Genomic DNA, 17,584 nt, shown 5'->3' on the forward strand with positions numbered 1-17,584 from the left:
TATTTTATTAGATACTGTAACTGTCAGATAGGAATATAACTAATTGTTTGTGTTCTTTTAGTCTTAAGTACTGGAGAAATCATAAGGAAGAAGGTTGTATTGGAGAAATTAATGGGCCTGAAAGTTAGGTCCCCAGGGCCTGATATTCTGCATCCCAGAGTGTTGAAAGAGATTGCTATAGAGATAGCAGATGCATTGGTGATCATTTTCCAGAATTCTATAGATTCTGGAATGGTTCCTGAAGATTGAAAGGTAGCAAAATGTAACCCCACTGTTTGAGGGAGGGAGAGAGCAAACAGGGAAATAGCCTTACATCAGTAGTAAGGAAATTGCCAGAATCTATTATAAGGATGTGATAAATGGATACTTCGATAATCATGATTGGGCATAGTCAGCATGGGTTTGCAAATGGGAAATCACGTTTGATGAATCTGCAGTTTTTTGAGGATGTAACTAACAAAATTGATAAAGAAGAGCCGACGGATGTGGTATACTTGGATTTTCAGAAGGCTTTTGAAAAAGTCCCCCAATAGAGGTTGATTAGCAAAATAAAAGTACATGGGATAAGAGGCAATATACTGGCATGGATTAAGGATTGGCTAATAGGCAGAAATCAAAGTAGGAATAAACCGGTCATTCTCACGTTGGCAGGCTGAGACTAGTGGGGTACCGTAAGGATCAGTACTTGGACACCAGCTGTTCACAATATACATCAATGATTTATGTGGGGACCAAATGTAATATTTCCAAGTTCGCGGATGATACAAAGCTAGACGGGAATGTGTGTTGTGAGGAAGATGTAAAGCTGCTACAGGATTTGGACAGACTTAGTGAGTGGGCAACATCATGGCAGATGATGGAAAAATGTGAGGTTATCTACTTTGGTAGAAGGAACAGATGTGCAGAGTATTTCTTAGAAGGTAAGAGATTAGAAAGACTTCATGTACAAAGGGACTTGGGTGCCCTTGTTCATAAGTCACTGAAAGCCAACATGCAGGTGTGGCAGACAACTAGGGAGGCTAATGGAATGTTAGCCTTTATCGCAAGAGGGTTTGAATACAAGAGTAGTGAAGTCTTACTTCATCGTATAGGAGCTTGGTTAGACTGCATCTGGAGTACTGTGTGCAGTTTTGGTCCTCTTACCTCAGAAACGATATTACTGCCATAGAGGGAGTGCAACGAAGGTTCACCAGACTTGTTCAAGGAATGACAGGACTGTCTTATGATGAGAGATTGGGGAAACTGGGGCCTGTATTCTCTAGAATTTCGAAGAATGAGAGACGATTTCATTGAAACCTACAAAAGGAATAGACAGGGTAGATACAGGTAAGATGTTTCCCCTGACTGGGGAGTCTAGAACCAGGGGACACAATTTCAAAATAAGAGGGAAGCCACTTAGGACCAAGATAAGGAGAAATGTATTTACTCAGAGTTGTGAATCTTTGGAATTCTTTACCCCAGAAGGCTGTGGAAGTTCAGTCATTGAATATGTTTATTGAATAGGTACCTTGCAGTAAGAAATGGGGGAAATTATAATGGGGAATAAAGAAATGGCAGAATTGAACACATACTTTGGTTGTCTTCACAAAAGAATACAAATAATTTCCCAGAAATGTTAGGAACCAAGGGACTAGTGAGAGGGAGGAATTGAAGAAAATTAGTATTGGTAAAAAATACGGTGCTAGAGAAATTAATGGGATTAAAGGCTGAAAAATCCCCAGGGTCTGAATCTACATCCCAGAGTACTAAAAGAAGTGGCCCTGAAAATACTGGATGCATTGGTAGTCATCTTCCAAAAAATTCTATAGACTCTGGAGCAGTTCCTACAAAATTATGGAAGGTGGCAAATGTAACCCCACTATTTAAAAAAGGAGAGTAAAAACAGAATTACAGGCTGTTAGACTAACATCAGTAGTGGGAAAATGCTAAGAGTCTATTATAAAAGACATGGTAACAAAACACTTGGAAAGCATTAACGGGATTAGACAAAGTCAGCATGGGTTTATGAAAGGGAAATCATGTTTAACTAATCTACTGGAGTTTTTTTGAGGATGTAACTAGTAGACTAGATAAGGGAGAACCAGTGGATGTGGTGTATTTGGATTTCAAGGCGGCTTTTGATAAGATCCCACATAAGAGGCTAATGGGCAAAATTAAAGCACTTGGCACCGGGGGTAATATTACTGGCATGGATTCAGAATTGGTTGACAGTGAGTGGGAATAAATGGGTCTTTTTTTGGGTGGCAGGCGGTGACTAGTGGCGTACCACAGGGATCAGTTCTTGGGCCCTGGCTATTCACGATATATAAATGACTTGGACAAGGGAACCAAATGCAATATTTCCAAGTTTGTTGATGACATAAAACTGGACAGGGTTGTGAAGAGGATGCAAGGAGGCTTCAGGGCGATTTAAACAAGTTGTATGTGGGGGCAAACACATGGCAAATGCAGTATAACGTGGATAAATGTGAAGTCATACACTTCGGTATGAAAAACAGAAAGGCAGAATATTACTTAAATGGTGATATATTGGGAAATGTGGATGTACAAAGGGATCTGGATGTCCTTGTACACTAGTCAGTGAAAATAAATAGGCAGGTGCAGCAAGCAATTAGGAAGACAAATAGTATGTTGGCCTTCATTGCAAGAGGATTTGAATCCGGAAGTAGTGATATCTTATTGCAGTAATACAGGGCATTGGCGAGATCACACCTGAAGTATTACGTGCAGTTTTGGTCTCCCTACATAAGAAAGGATATACTTGCCATAGAGGGAGTGCAGCAAAGGTTCACTAGGCTGATACCGAGAATGGCAGGCCATTTAGGACTGAGATGGGGAAATATTTCTTCACTCAGAGGGTGGCCTACTCTTGCTCCTAGCTTCTATGTTCAAGGTAGAGATTGATAGATTTCTGATTATCAATAACGTAAAAGGTTATGGGGATAGTGTGAGTAAAAGGCATTGAAATGTTCGATCAGCCATGATCATGTTGAATGGCAGAGCAGGCTGAATTGCCTTCTCCTATTCCAATGACACTAAGCGCCATCTAATTGCAGTAAAATTTAACTTACCGTGTGTAAAATGCCCAAGTGTTGGATGATGCCAGTTAGAGTATCAGCATATTGTATCACAGATTGATACTATAGAAATTCCTACCCATAACTGCACAAAACTACAATCCAAACCTCATGATTCATGAAAAGAATTTAATCTTTAAAACAATGAACTTGTTAGAGATCTGGCCCCCAGTCCAAATTCAGTGAGTAGTATATGGTGGCAAACAAGTTTTATTTTGTTTTCACCCTCATAGTCCCTGGGGCTAATGCTCCCAAACAAATTCTAAAAATTACATTTGCAAGCTTAAACATACAAATATTCTTTTGTGTCACTACCTCAGGGCACACTCGTTCTTCAAAGTGATCACTTTGACTGGAAAGGGAGAGAGAAGGAAATGGTCAACTATTACCCAACATCTACACACCCACTGAAAATCTCAAAAAATGGAGGACTGTCTTTTTAAAAGAAAATCTGAGCTAACTCTGGATTTTACACAGTGAATGGCAGGTTTTAAAGATACTTAAGATTTGTTCAGAACCACAATCATTCAGTTGCTAGGCAAGCAACTCAGAGCTGACCATGAGGATTGTCATATTTCATCCTACCCAATGAGGGCAGCTCGTTAGTTCTGATCAGACGAATCCGCCAAGATAGTTGACAAATGCAACACATGGCAGTGAGCACCCTTCAGATCTCTCTCAGATGATCAGTCTTCCAGGTATTGTAGACGCCTTATCTCAGGAGTCAAATGGTTTTGCATTCACGCTGCACTCATGGACTTGAGCAGATAACCTGGAATGATAGTCTACTGAAGCACTGAGAAGTGCTGTACTGTTGAGAGGTGTCATTCTTCAGATGAGACACTCTCAAACTGCCTGCTTAGGGAGGCATTGAAGATCAAGTATTAGCCAAAAATAAAGTTCTACAGGTACTGTGGTCATCATTTCTCCCTCAAGCAACACAAAAACCAGATTACTAGACATTCATCTCATTGTTGTTTGTTGGACCCTGCCACAAACAAAATGGCAGCTGCATTTGCCTACAAAACAATCACTACTCTTTAAAGTAAACGTGAAATAATTTGGGTGCCCTAACATATAATGCACCATATCAATACAATTTTATTCCTTTTTTCTTAAATGGTTTTCAATGCAAACTCTGCAGGAAGATGGGAAATCTAACAAACAAGAATAATGTTACAATCACACAAGCTCAAGTGGCTTTGGAAGAAGCCCAGGAGCAGCTTGTCTGTCCACCACCTTGGGTGAAGAATGGTGTTGGCATCAGTAGACCTGAAAAAAGGGAGAGAAAATAAAATGGAAACCAAAAGCCCTACCATTGAACCTTATGCAGTGTCACATGAGTCATTTCAAGTAGTAGTTAGGATTCCTCATTTAACCTGGATAGAGTCAGGTTAAGAACTGGCAGTGAATACAGAATCCTACCTTGTCTACACTTTCAGGATCCTTGAAGAGGATAAACCCAAATCCTCGCGAACGCCCAGTCACAGGATCCATTTTGATTACGCAGTCTACAATCTCTCCATATTTAGAAAAGTAGTCCCTTAAATCTTTCTTGCTTGTTTCCCAGCTGAGTCCACCAACAAACATCTTCCTGCACAATGATAATATAAAAAGGAAGGGCAAATCAGTTTTTAAAACAGCGCCAGTACAAATATAGTAACTTAGGTGTGGTTGTGGGACAGCATTGCCAATGTTGGTAGTCTCCTCCACTGCCACCTCAGTGCAACCTTAACCCTTGGCTATATATGAGATGAATGTCCACTTTGTACTTTCTCTGTTCTGGATCTCAAGCTAACGTTACCAATGTTACTTTACCTACAAATATGGGCTCTCTCCATCAAACTCCACATGGCTATTCATTCAGCAAGGAATAAAACCAAGGGCACTGACCCTTCAAGGGCTTTGCATCAGGCACTTTCCCCATAGTTTAAGGATTGAGAGCTGTAACTTCAAATACACGAGTACTGACCACGTCCTGCACACAAATGAAAACTGCTTCAAACAGGTCTGAAAACAGAGAGAATTAAAGAGCTGACATGATGGAAGCTTTGTTTATTCATTTTGTTTATTTGTACATTTGCAGAATGCAGTCAATAATTGCAGGAGGCAACTTAACGTTATTCCTTACTGATTCAATCCCACATTACAATAAAACAGACCAAGATAGTGCAAGATATGGAGGTGAGATTCTGAGAAGCTAGGTTCACAAACTAACACGAAACTCCACAAAGTCCTGATGTTCTGCTGTCAATTATTGATAATGCAAGTGATGATATGCACAGCCCAGCTAACCAGTGTGGATAGCATTTTGTGAAATCTTCCCTGAATTGCCCTTGAGTTTATAATGTCCAACTGGTCTTTCACTTTGTGTGGCTCTTCCTGGTTAGCCAGAGAGTGAAAGGGCATATGTTAAAACCTAGTTTATTAATCTCTGCTCAGTGACAGATTTGCCTCCTGGGCCTTGCTACCAAAAAATTCCCTGGACTGACAAGTATACATACTTTACTTCCATGATTAAAGCATAGTGCACAAAGTATTGTCCAAAATGGGTGGCAAAAACTACAGTACAAATTACTGAAATGATTAAAAGTTAATTTTTTTTTTTTAATCAGAACCTTATCTTTTAATTGCAGTTTTAACATGTCAAGTGTGAGTTACTGAGCCCACTAACGAAGCCGGATGTTTGCCAAGTCCAGCTTTGCAAGATAGTGCCAACGGTGTGATAATCTTCTGGGCCCAATGTTAAATTTGTCCAGAATGGGATTCAAATTGGATTTAGCTGATAGCAAGCTTGATTGCAAATGTAAATCCCAAGTTGGCAAGCCTGCATGTAGTGAGATATACTGGGGAAACCATGGCTCATGAAGGGCATTAGTGCCTTTAAAGGGAAGAACACCCAGTCATTAACAAGAGGGCTGACTGTCACACAGAGTCACGAAGCTTTTCAAAGCCTATTTACTTCGCTCCCGCACTGTAAATTTTCAGAATCCATTCTTTGAGTTGAAAATCAGCCATTAAAACAAGAGTCCAGTCTTCGATTTGAATTAAACTTATTCCTGTCTCCAAAACAGGTAATAAAACTGAGGCAGAACAAAATGAATGATTTAACGTCACTTTAAGAAATGGTGATGTAGTAATGAAATTAGCCATAAATTAATAGGATTTAATCGCCCATGGAACGAGCGAATCACTGGCTCAGCCAGTATTACCCATCCTGAAATGCCCTCGAAAAGGTGGTGGTGAGTGCCTTCTTGAACCACTGTAGTTCATGCGGTATAGGTACACCCACAATGCTGTTAGGAAGGGAGGGGAGAATAAATAAGACAGAATAGTGGAGAAAAAAGGAAATGGAATGCAAGGCACAGCCTAAATTTTTTCACATCGTAGTAAATAATTTCAAATTAATGTATATTACAAAGCTCTGAGTGGCTTTTAAAATAGTTTACATGCCCCATATTATAAAACTGCTACAAGTATTCAGAATTTGTCCCATCTGAATTGCAGCATAGATTTGGAAGTCAGAACTTGAAGCATGGCCCAGTACTAGGATATAAATGGAGCAAGAATGTTAGTACATGAAATGACAACATAATCTTTTGGCTCAAGGATTAGAAAAGAGCATAGAGCAGGGACTTTCTTTGCTGCCCTGCCAAACCCCACCCTATATAAATTTCAACTTGCAGAGAACCCTATCCCACACAAAAGCCTGCTCATCCATCACCTCCATGCTGGCCAATCTTCACTGGTTCTATACTCCACTACATAGCAACTTCAAAATCCACCTTCAAATCCCTTCATGCCCTCAGCACTCCGCATCTTTGTAAAACACACCAGCCCCAAGGATCTGTCTACACCATCCATTCTTCTAAACTGGTCAACTGTGTGTTCTCACATCCCTCTCCCACTCCATCATTGGTGACAGAGTTACAGCCATCTTTTCCCCAATCTGTGAACTCTATCCCACTCCACCTCACTCCCACCCAATCCCTTTGAACTTGTTGCCCTCTCTCCACTTTCAACTGTGATTTGTCTTGGGGCTTTTTCTACATTCTAAGTTGCTGCTTTCAGTCACAAGCATCGAGCATATAGTGATCAAATTATCAAGCAACTTTTATGGTGGTTACTGGGCTAGAACAAATCTACCTCGTTTAAACTCTTTCTACGATGATTTGGATCCTGCGCAGAACTCAGTCAGACCATTCAACAAAGACACCATTCCTACAGTATTTATACTATACTCGACTCAAGTCTGCAACTCTGATACTCTGCGCTCCTCATCATTCTCCCTACAAGCAGTTTTAACAGTACTTGCCTTCAATTCCGTTCATTCCAGTTTCCCCATGGCAGCCATCCTGCGGTGTCTCAGGATAAGATTGTCAATTAGTGCCAAATTAGAGGCAGTTGTGTACTCTCTGCCCATGCCTACCAAGAACTGCAACAAAACTACCCAAATAGATTTCAAAAAGGAAAGACTTCTATTCATCAGTTTGAACTTAGTGAGCTGAGTTGAACAGCTATTGTTTAATTCAATGCCAGGAGAGGAGGACAAAGGTAAGTAACAATCCAGGGGTAGGAATAAAACTATTATTTTAAATGTTTTATCTACAACTGGATAGGTGTGAATGGACCCAAACAAGAACAGCCCCATTGAGCTGGAAAATAGAAGAGTTGGAGGAGGATGTGGTCCACAGTGTCATAGGCTGCAGAGCCAGGGAGGGATGGTACGCCATTAGTCAAAGAGGATCTCAACCGTGACTTAAGATTCTGTTGGAAAAGAAACCTAATTCAAAGGATTCAAACATGGAGTCATGGAAAACAGAGATTATAATGGTGATATTCAAAAAAAAAAGCACAGTACCTCAAGAGGGGGAGTGAATTATAATGTTGGCTAACATGTGAGCCAGGAAGGAAAGTTGGGTGCTCTATTGTTTTAGTGGGGGTGAGAACCAATGCAGCAAGAGATGGGTCTCATGGACAAGCTGATCTCAGTATGCATTAGATAAGGCAATGGAGTCTGCAAGGTGCTTTGCCTTTGCTGGACAGACAGGGATAGCAGCAGCAGAGGCAGCTAAACAGATGGTTTTAAACATAGTGACAGAGTCATTGCACTCGTTGAAATTGAGGACATAAGGGGCATAGATAGGTGTTAAATGAGACACTCGATAGTGGAGATAATGAGGCCAGATGACGCATGATGTGGACCAGCCAGATCAGGTGATACAGATGGTTAAACCAGTTCAAAATTCAGTAACTCAGCAGTATCCACTTTCTCCCATTCAACCCAATTATGGAAGGCAAACATGGTGACTCCTTGCAGCAACTACGATACCAAGCTCAGTTATACAATTGATAACATGTGATGGCTCCATGTAACCCTCAATGCCCCAAAAATTGAGTTGATTGTTGTAAGCTCTGGGGTTCTGCACCAGGTATAGACATCAGCATATTCTCAATCCTCATATGAGGCTCTATCTCAAATAGCTATGTTCACAGCAGGCTGACTTCCCATCTTCAGGATCTGCAGTGACAGGCTGGTGTAAACCAGAGTCCTCCTTTTCTGCCTGCAATTATTACAGTTTTTGGCAGAAAGTCACTTCACTGCCTGGTAAAGACCTTGTATGTGGTCAAGCTAAGGGCAGTCAAATCTAATGCAGGACTCCAGAGTTTACAATGAAAGCTGTTTGGAGTTAGCCGTGCACTGAACATTCTGTCAATAGTGCATCCACATCTTTGACTAATGGCCAAAATCTGCATACGATTTAGGGGCAAGTATGAAAATTAGGCAGGCAAAGTTATCTTCAGCCAAGGCTATCAATACAGAGCAAGCATCTAAGTAAAGCATACATATATCATTTTATATTTTACAATAACTACAAACTGCTCTTATAGAACGCACAGTACAATAATGATGATTGGTTCTCAGACTGTGGGTGCCACTGGCAAGGCTGCAATTATTGTTGATGCATTTGTACAATTCAGTGGTTTGCTAGGCTATTTCAGTATCGTGGACCAAAGTCACATGTCAAGCAGACCAGGTAGGGTGCCAGGTTTCCTTCCCTGGGACTTTTTTTAAGCAACAATTATTTTCCAACCCACAAACTACTAGTTTGATTGAATTCAACTTTGCAATTTGGCATGGAGGGATGAGAGTTCTGGACCGCCAGCCTCGAGTTACAACCAAGCCACTGCTATGCACCCGTTCAAGTTAATATTCCCATTCTAGTACCATCTGTATATGCTCAAAGTTCCAGTCTCTTCAACAAGAATTTGGAGGCAAAGAGCAGAGATTACCAGTGAATTCATACAAAATTTTGAATCCAAAAGGAGTGATCAAATCTTGAGCACAATGTTGAAGCAGACAGCTGCCATAGGAACATTTTTACTGAAGTAATAGGTCACTGCAGGTAATATGAATAGAAAAAAGGTGAAAGCAAGATGTGGTCTCTACTTAGAAGAGCACAAATCAACAGTTTGAACAGCAGCCTCAACTAGTCTCAGGTTGAAACACAACTATCATTGCTCTTGGTACTGGATTTGTACTTTTCCCTCAAACCATCTTCATTTAGCATTAAAAAACGACACGTTCTCATGGGAACATCAGGACATAGTAAATGCCTTCAAAATCACATTTTTCCATACATGGCAACCAGCACAGCTCCTCTCCACAATGTGTGCATAAATACAAGTTATGCCTGAGGCATAATCACTGTCAGAAGCAGCAATATAGTTCCCAATGCCATGGGGTCTCACTAAATGGGGACCATACTTTACCCATAAGTAAACTCACTGGATATGCCAAGGCCACCACTGACAAGAGTTAGTCAAAACAAAAAAGCTGGTCAAAAAAAATCTGCTTCCATTATGTTGAAATGCCACTAGCTTATGTATTGTGTGAAATAAAAGCAGTGAGAGAACATTTAGAGTAATTAATTAATTAAGCAGATGAGTTAAATGGCAGATCAGTTTTACCATATCAGGGGTTAAATTATCCATATTGGAACAGGAAGTACTGAACACATGTATCTGATAAAAGAATACCTATTAGAGAAGGCAGAAAGGAAAAGCAATTCATCATGGTTGTTTCATGTTGACCAGAAATTCAGTAGGCAATCAATAAAGCTGATCAAATGACAGGGCATCTTTTAGTACATTGAATTTTTTTTTATTCATTCATGGGATGTGGGTGTTGCTGGCTAAGCCAGCATTTATTGCCCATCCCTAATTGCCCTCAAAAAAGTGGTGGCGAGCTGCCTTCTTGAACCACTGCAGTTTGTGTGTGAAATGTGAAATAACCATTGCTGACCTTGTTTACACCACTAGAAAAATGGTGTTCACTGATTCAACGGATGACTCAAGCAGCAGAGATTCTATCAGAACTCGGGGGCTTGGAGTTAGGGGTTTCCAAGCTTTTGACTGTGAGCTGCATAGATGCATACACTCCAGGTCACCCATCCAACTTCAGTCCATGTTTCCAATAATCTGCACACACCTTAAATTCCTGTAACTAACAGGTTAGTTGCTCTGATTTAGGATTTTTTCATTAGTGAGGCAGCAGCACCAAAAACAACCCTTTTTCAAAAGGGCAAAAAACAGGTATCCTTTAATAACCGTACATTGGAGCATTTAGCACTGCACTGTGCCCCATTTCTCAAAGAGAGAGATTAGTATAACCAAAACAATTTCAAAGAGAAGACAGTTCCAAGCTGGGTTTTGTTTAAATGCTGAGAGGATGGACAATGCAGATGGAAACAACTCTGATTAGCACTGACTGTAGAACTAGGAGACAGAGGTTCTAAACTAAACAATGTCCAATCAAGTGTAAACCTATTTATAAATTAGATGGATCAGATCCTCAGCTAAAATAGCTGATGCTGCATCATTTACACTTTCAGAAAAAAAACTGGATGGTTAGAATGGGATGGTAGTTCAAACAGACATGCAGACAGACTGGAACAATCAAATACTCCACGGAATACAATGTTTTCCTGTGGGCTGGGTGGGTCAGGAAGTGTTTTCTACACAAGACTGAATAACGATTGCACTGAATTAACATTCCAGAGTTTGCTCAACCTTTAGAGCATCAAGAAGCGTTTGTACAAAATCTTCCCTTAGATTAAGTAAAAAATTAGAGTCCATTATAAGAACAGTAGTGCTGGACTACTGAAGGAAGGTTTAATGAGCTGACCGGCCATGCTCTTACTGATTCTTCTGATTTGGCATAAAAGAACTCTCCAACAGGAAACAGGAGTGAAGTATTTTAAACTTAAGTCAGAAAAGTTAGAACAGAAGTAGTACCTGTAAATGAAACTAGTTAAAATAAAACGGTGAAAGGGAAAAAAATAACAGGGTGAGCCAAAATATTTTCATATTTATGTAAAATTGTTCTTTAGCTTAGGGTTGTTGCATTAACAAAATATATTTAAGGAACTGAGGGCATCCTGGCCAAGCTTGCAGATGATACAAAGATAGGTGGAGGGACAGGTGGTATTGAGGCGGGGAGGCTGCAGAAGGATTTGGACAGGTTCGGAGAATGGGTAAAGAAGTGGCAGATGGAATACAATGTGGGCAAGTGTGAGGTCAGGCACTTTGGTAGGAAGAATAGAGGCATGGATTATTTTCTAAATGGGGAGAGAATTCAGAAGTCTGGAGTGCAAAGGGACTTGGGAGCCCTAGTCCAGGATTCTCTTAAGGTTAGCTTGCAGGTTGAGTCGGTAGTTAGGGAGGCAAATGCAATGTTGGCATTTATTTCGAGATGACTAGAATATAAAAGCAGGGATGTGCTGCTGAGGCTTTATAAGGCTCTGGTCAGACCACATTTAGAAGATTGTGAGCAATTTTGGGCCTCGTATATCAGGAAGGAAGCGCTGGCCCTGGAGAGGGTCCAGAGGAGGTTCGCGAGAATGATCCCAGGAATGAAAGGCTTAACATATGAGGAACGTTTGAGGACTCTGGGTCTATACTCGATGGAGTTTAAAAGGATCAGGGGGGGATCTGATTGAAACTTACAGAATACTGAAAGGCCTGGATAGAGTGGACGTGGGGAAGATGTTTCCATTAGTAGGAGAGACTAGGACCCGAGGGCACAGCCTCAGAGTAAAGGGAAGACCTTTTAGATCAGAGATGAGGAGAAACTTCTTTAGCCAGAGAGTGATGAATCTATGGAATTCGTTGCCACAGAAGGCTGTGAAGGCCAGGTCATTGAGTGTATTTAAGACCTAGACAGATAGGTTCTTGATTGGTAAGGGGATCAAAGGTTACAGGGAGAAGGCGGGAGAATGGAGTTGAGAAACTTATCAGCCATGATTGAATGGCTGAGCAGACTCGATGGGCCGATTGGCCTAATTTCTGCTCCTATGTCTTATGGTCTTATTTGTTGTCTGAACAGCATAACGACTGGAATTAGCACTTTCAAAGACTGTGAGCTGAGCAAACAAAAAATAGTCAACCCAGGAGGCTGAAAATTCCTTGAAGCCAGCTGTTCAAGGGTTAATTAGTCCCAATAACTCAAAAATTCTAAACATGGAATTTTTTTCCCATTCTAACTTGCAGCAATATCAAAATTGGCCTTGCAGCGTCAGCACGTTTTGTAAACTTTCACAGCATAGTGTTCTTTTTGAAAAGGGATTACATACATCACATATACACATCATAGCCCATTTGGGAATAAGGATCCATTCTAATCAATAAGATCATGGCATAAATAATGCAGTCAAGCCACCTGAGCAATTCAGGACAGTATCCAAACTCAACTGAAGGCTTCGCTCTGACCAACGACACTACACAATAAACTTTGCAATCTGGCTTCTGAAAGTTACTGTGTCCTAGACATCACGCCTACACCCAACATCTGAAGAGTAGATTAGTCAGCATTTTGCTGCACCAACTCTACAAAACGTCAGAACAACAGAACTTCAAACTGAAACAGTTGATATTGTCAACTTCAACACTTGCTGCAATGAAGTGAACATTTTAAGTTTTTCAAAACGATGCTATTTGCATTAAATCAATAAACCCAAACAAATACAGCGCACTGCAGTAGCACAAGTAACATATGCAAAAGTTTGAAAAATAGGTCTCACCAAAATTCTAACAATTCCAACAAATGATAACCACTCAAACTTGCAGTGATTACATTGGTTTTTAATGTAGCTATCGTCCAACATGATTCCTAGGTAGATAACAACTTACAAAATCTGATTTTTCTTTAAAGTGGAAACTATTTCAATGTCTCATTATTTAACAGAGCTTAAGAAGCTTTATGCAGTTTTGCTCAGGGCACAGCTGCCGATTAATCACATTGCTTGCCCCTCAGACCAGCTCAGTCTGCGCTTCAGCACAGTGACAGAGCATCAGATCAGCCCTACATTGTAACCCGAAAAAGAATGCATTAAAAACACCATCGCCATTTGGCAGAGATGATTTAGTAAACTTCAACTGTGGAGAAATTAGAGAAGCTGGGATTTTCCTCAGAGCAGAGGGGGATCAAGGGGAAATTCTTTAGAGGTTTTTTTTTGATGAGCAACAATGATTTTCATAGGCAGCAGGGTCAGTAACCAGAGGATACAGATTTAAGATAATTGGCAAAAGAACCAGAGGGGAGATGAGAAGTTTTAAGCAGCAAGCTTAAAGGATGAGAGGAGATCTAATTGAGGTATATAAGATGCTTAGGCGGATAGACAAAGTAGACGTGGAGCAGATGTTTCCCCTTGTTGGGCATTCTAGAACAAGAGGCCATAGTTTTAGGCTAAGGGGTGGTAGATTTAAATCAGAGACGAGGAGGAATTACTTTTCTCAAAGGGTCGTGAATCTGTGGAATTCACTATCTCAGGGTGCAGTGGATGCCAGGACGCTGAATAAATTGGAGGAGACAAACAGATTTTTAATTAACAATGGGTTGAAAGGTTATGGGGAGAGGGCAGGAAATTGGAGCTGAGGCTGAAATGAGATCAGCCATGATTGTAACGAATGGTGGGGCAGGCTCGAGGGGCTGAATTGCCTACTCCTGGTTCTTACGTTATGGTCGGAAATGCACTGCCAAAAAGGGTGACAGAAGCAAATTCAATACTAATTTTCAAAAGGGGACTAGATAAATACTTGAAATGGAAAGCTTGCAGAACTATGGGGGCAAGCACAGGGAAAAGGACTAATTGGATAGCTCTTTTAAGAACCAGCATAGATTCTATAAAAAAAACTCTCATTAAACAAAAATAGAAAGCTGTTGCAGGTGCACAGTACCTACCAGTATTTGAAATGATAAATATTTTCAGATCTGACAAAATATGGCTTTAGTTTTTACTGCAGATTTCCACTACTTATCTATACTTTTCTCTCACACATTGTCACAAGGATACATGACTGTGTAACAGCTAAGATTATAAATGAAAGCAACAGAATACTTGGAGGAAAGGGCAGAAGACTATTAGCATCGATATGGATCAGTCTCAGCCACAGCGCAGTGGGTAGCACCTTTGCCTCCAAGTCAGAAGGCGCTGAGTTCAAGTTCCATTCCAGGATTTGAGTAGAAAATTCAGGCTGACGCTCCAGTGCAGTACCGAAGGAGTCCTGGAGTTATTCAAGGAAGAGCAGAGGAGCTCTCTCTGGCATCTTGGCCAAAAATTACCCTTCAAGCAACATCACTGAAAAAAAAAAATACAGCCACGAGGCCTGTTGTTTGTGGGAGCTTGCTGGGTGCAAATTGGACATCACATTTACTACAATTTAAAAAAGAGTATTTCGTGGGCTGTAAAGGCGCTATATAAATGCAAGTTTGCACATCTTCAGTCACCTTACACAACATGTGCTGTGCTGCAGCGGGAAGGGAGCCAATAAAAACAAAACTCAGTGCATTTGAGCATTAAGCTTCTGGATGTGAGGGTTTGAATTACTGATTTTAAATCCTGAGGCTCACACCGATGAAGGAGCGGCCACAGGATCAGGGGCTCCAAACAAGGGGTCAACCCGGGGTCAGCTCCATGCCAGGCCTCGGAGCTCAACTGAAGCCCCCAGCCTCCCCTCCATCCCGCCCCGCCACTCACCCCTCGTCCTCCTCGTTCTTGCTGGCGTTAATCTTCGAGCCTTCCACCTCCTTGACCGGGGGCGGCGGCGCCGCCACCACCGCCGCCGACTGCTGCTGCTGCTGCTGATCCCGGCTCCCGTCTCCCACCCGCCCCGAGGCCTGGCCGCCGGCCTCGCCCGCCCCCGCCGCCGAGGATTTCGACTCGGGTCCTCCTCCTCCTCCTCCACCTCCTCCGCCGCCGCCGCCGAACGAGGACTCGCTCCCTCCCTGCCCGCCGAAGCTGTAGAAGGCGCCGTCGAAGCCGTCGGCGGCCGCCCCGGCGCTGCCGTTTTCCGCGAATTGAGCCGCGTCCGCCATCTTGAGAAGCCCTGGGAGAACAAAACGCGAGCGGGGCGAAGGGGGCGGGGTTTGCGGACCCACCGCCCCCCCCCCCCTCCTTGATTGATGGGCCCGTCCAACCAATCGCCAGCCGGAAGCCCCTCCCGCCGCAGCCAATCCAGATCGAGGGGGCGGGACCAAACGGGCGGACCAATCCCCGCCCGCGGAGCGCCCCGGGGTTCGAAATGGGGAAAGTGGGGGGGAGGAGGGGGAGGATGGAAGGGGCTCTGATTGTCGTCGGGCCAAGCCAATCAGAAGAGGAAGAGGGAGAGAACAATGACACGCCTGAGCCAATTGGATCACGCTGCTGAAGATGGGACGTCCAATCAGCGTGAAACAGGGGGGCGGAGCAGTGACATCAAGTCTCTTTTGCTACAATCCAGATGCTCTATTGATGTTGCCACATCCCCATCAGTTCAATGAATGATTTAGAGCAGGAGTCAGGCGCGAGCCTTGTGAGGGTGCCTTATTAGGTTTTTTTTTTAAAACTGTGGGTGGAGAACCACAAGACTATAAGCAAAGCAAAGAGCTACTTGAAATAGCAAAAGCGAAAATAGCGCTAAAAAGTTACTTGCAGAAAAGGTCAGTATTTCAGCCATTTGGTCAGAGCTGAAAAGCTGCAGAGATCTCCTGTAGACGGCAAAGTGGAGGGCAGCGGAAAGGAGGGCGGGGGGGGGGTCGACAAAGGCATAGTTCGATGACGGAGGGCACAGAGCGCTTGCAGCCGAGCCACAGTGGACGTGTGAGGACGCAGCATGGACAAGACGAGCGTGACAAACCATGACAGCAGATCTCCTAGTCGGAGTAGCTACGAGCAGCAGCAGCAGCAGAGGAAAAAGTTCCTGTTGGCTTGTTGATGGATAAATCCATAAGCAGATCTGTTAAATGTCGTATCTCCTCTCCTCCGCCCCCCCCCCCCCCACAGACCATCTCTACCCACACAATCTTTGCCTCTTTTATAAAGATTGTCTCAGCCATCGAACATTTTTTGTCTCAGCCATCTGACATCCTGATTTTTTTTTCTCTCTGTTAAATCAATTACAGCTTATTTTTAAGAGATACACCCTCCCTGTTTCACAGCACTCTTCCCTGTATTCCAATTCCATTAAAATGCTTGATAATTGTTTTTTTTGTTTTGAGTTTTCATGAAAGGGTATACTTCTGACTGGCATACTGTGTATCACCAGCATTTTCTCCTTTTGCTCCAGATTTCCAATATTGGCTGTTTTTAGATTCCGCCTGTTTCTGCTAACAGCAGGATCAGTAACCAGAGGACACAGATTTTATATAATTGGCAAATAGCCAGGCAGATTATGAGAATTTTTTATGCAGTGAGTTGTTATGATCTAGAATGCACTGCCTGAAACGGTGTTTGAAGCTGATTCAACCCTAACTTTCCAAAGGGGATTGGATAAATCCTTGCAAAGGAAAAAGTTGCTGAGATATGAGGGAGGGAGTGGGACAAATTGAATCGGCCTTTCAAAGAGCTGAGAGGCACAATGGGCTGAATGGCCTCCTGTGCTGAAAATTTCTATCTGTTATTAAATCGTCTTTACAACCTATTTACATGTACGTTATAGTGATTGTGAGTGGGGTGAAAGCTAGTTTGGATGATGCAAGACACAGCATATTTAACAACAGAAACTTGCATTCATGTAATGCCTTTAACTTAGCAAAACATATCGAGGCACTTCACACGAGTGTTTTATGACCAAAACCTCAGTCAAAGGGGTAGTATTTAAGGAGCATCTTAAAGGAGCAGAGGTGGAGAGATTTAGGGAGGGAATTTTAGAGCTGAAAACCTAGGCAGCTGAAGGCACAGGTGCCAATGGTGGTGTGATAAAAATCAGGCATGCACAAGAGACCTGAATTGGAGGAGTACAAAGATCTCAGAGGTTTGTAGGGCTGAAGAAGGTTACAGAGATTAAAAAGGCCATGGAGAGCCTTGAACAGAAGGATGAGAATTTAAAATTTGAGGCATTGCTGGTCTAGGAGCCAATGTAGGTCAGCGAGCACAGGGAGTCATGGGTGAACGGGACTTGGCGCGAGTTAAGATACAGACAGCAGTGTTTTGGGTGAGCTCAAGTTTATGAGTGGTGGGGGATGGGAG

At 42.4% G+C, this 17,584-nt stretch overlaps 1 protein-coding gene across 1 annotated transcript in view; it reads right to left on the reverse strand.

Moving 5' to 3' along the window:
* LOC121270798 (heterogeneous nuclear ribonucleoprotein D-like) overlaps positions 1–15,453 on the reverse strand; it is a 29,490-nt gene extending 14,037 nt beyond the window's left edge. Inside the window, exons 1-2 of the mRNA XM_041176236.1 lie at positions 15,116–15,453; positions 4,503–4,671 (exon numbers count right to left, since the gene is read on the reverse strand). Of these exons, the coding sequence (XP_041032170.1) occupies positions 4,503–4,671; positions 15,116–15,453 (507 nt within the window). The remainder of the gene's footprint in view (positions 1–4,502; positions 4,672–15,115) is intronic.
* Positions 15,454–17,584: the final 2,131 nt, after the last annotated feature.

This window comes from Carcharodon carcharias, chromosome 28 (genome assembly GCF_017639515.1).
Source record: "Carcharodon carcharias isolate sCarCar2 chromosome 28, sCarCar2.pri, whole genome shotgun sequence".
In the NCBI taxonomy this organism is placed as follows: Eukaryota; Metazoa; Chordata; class Chondrichthyes; order Lamniformes; family Lamnidae; genus Carcharodon; species Carcharodon carcharias.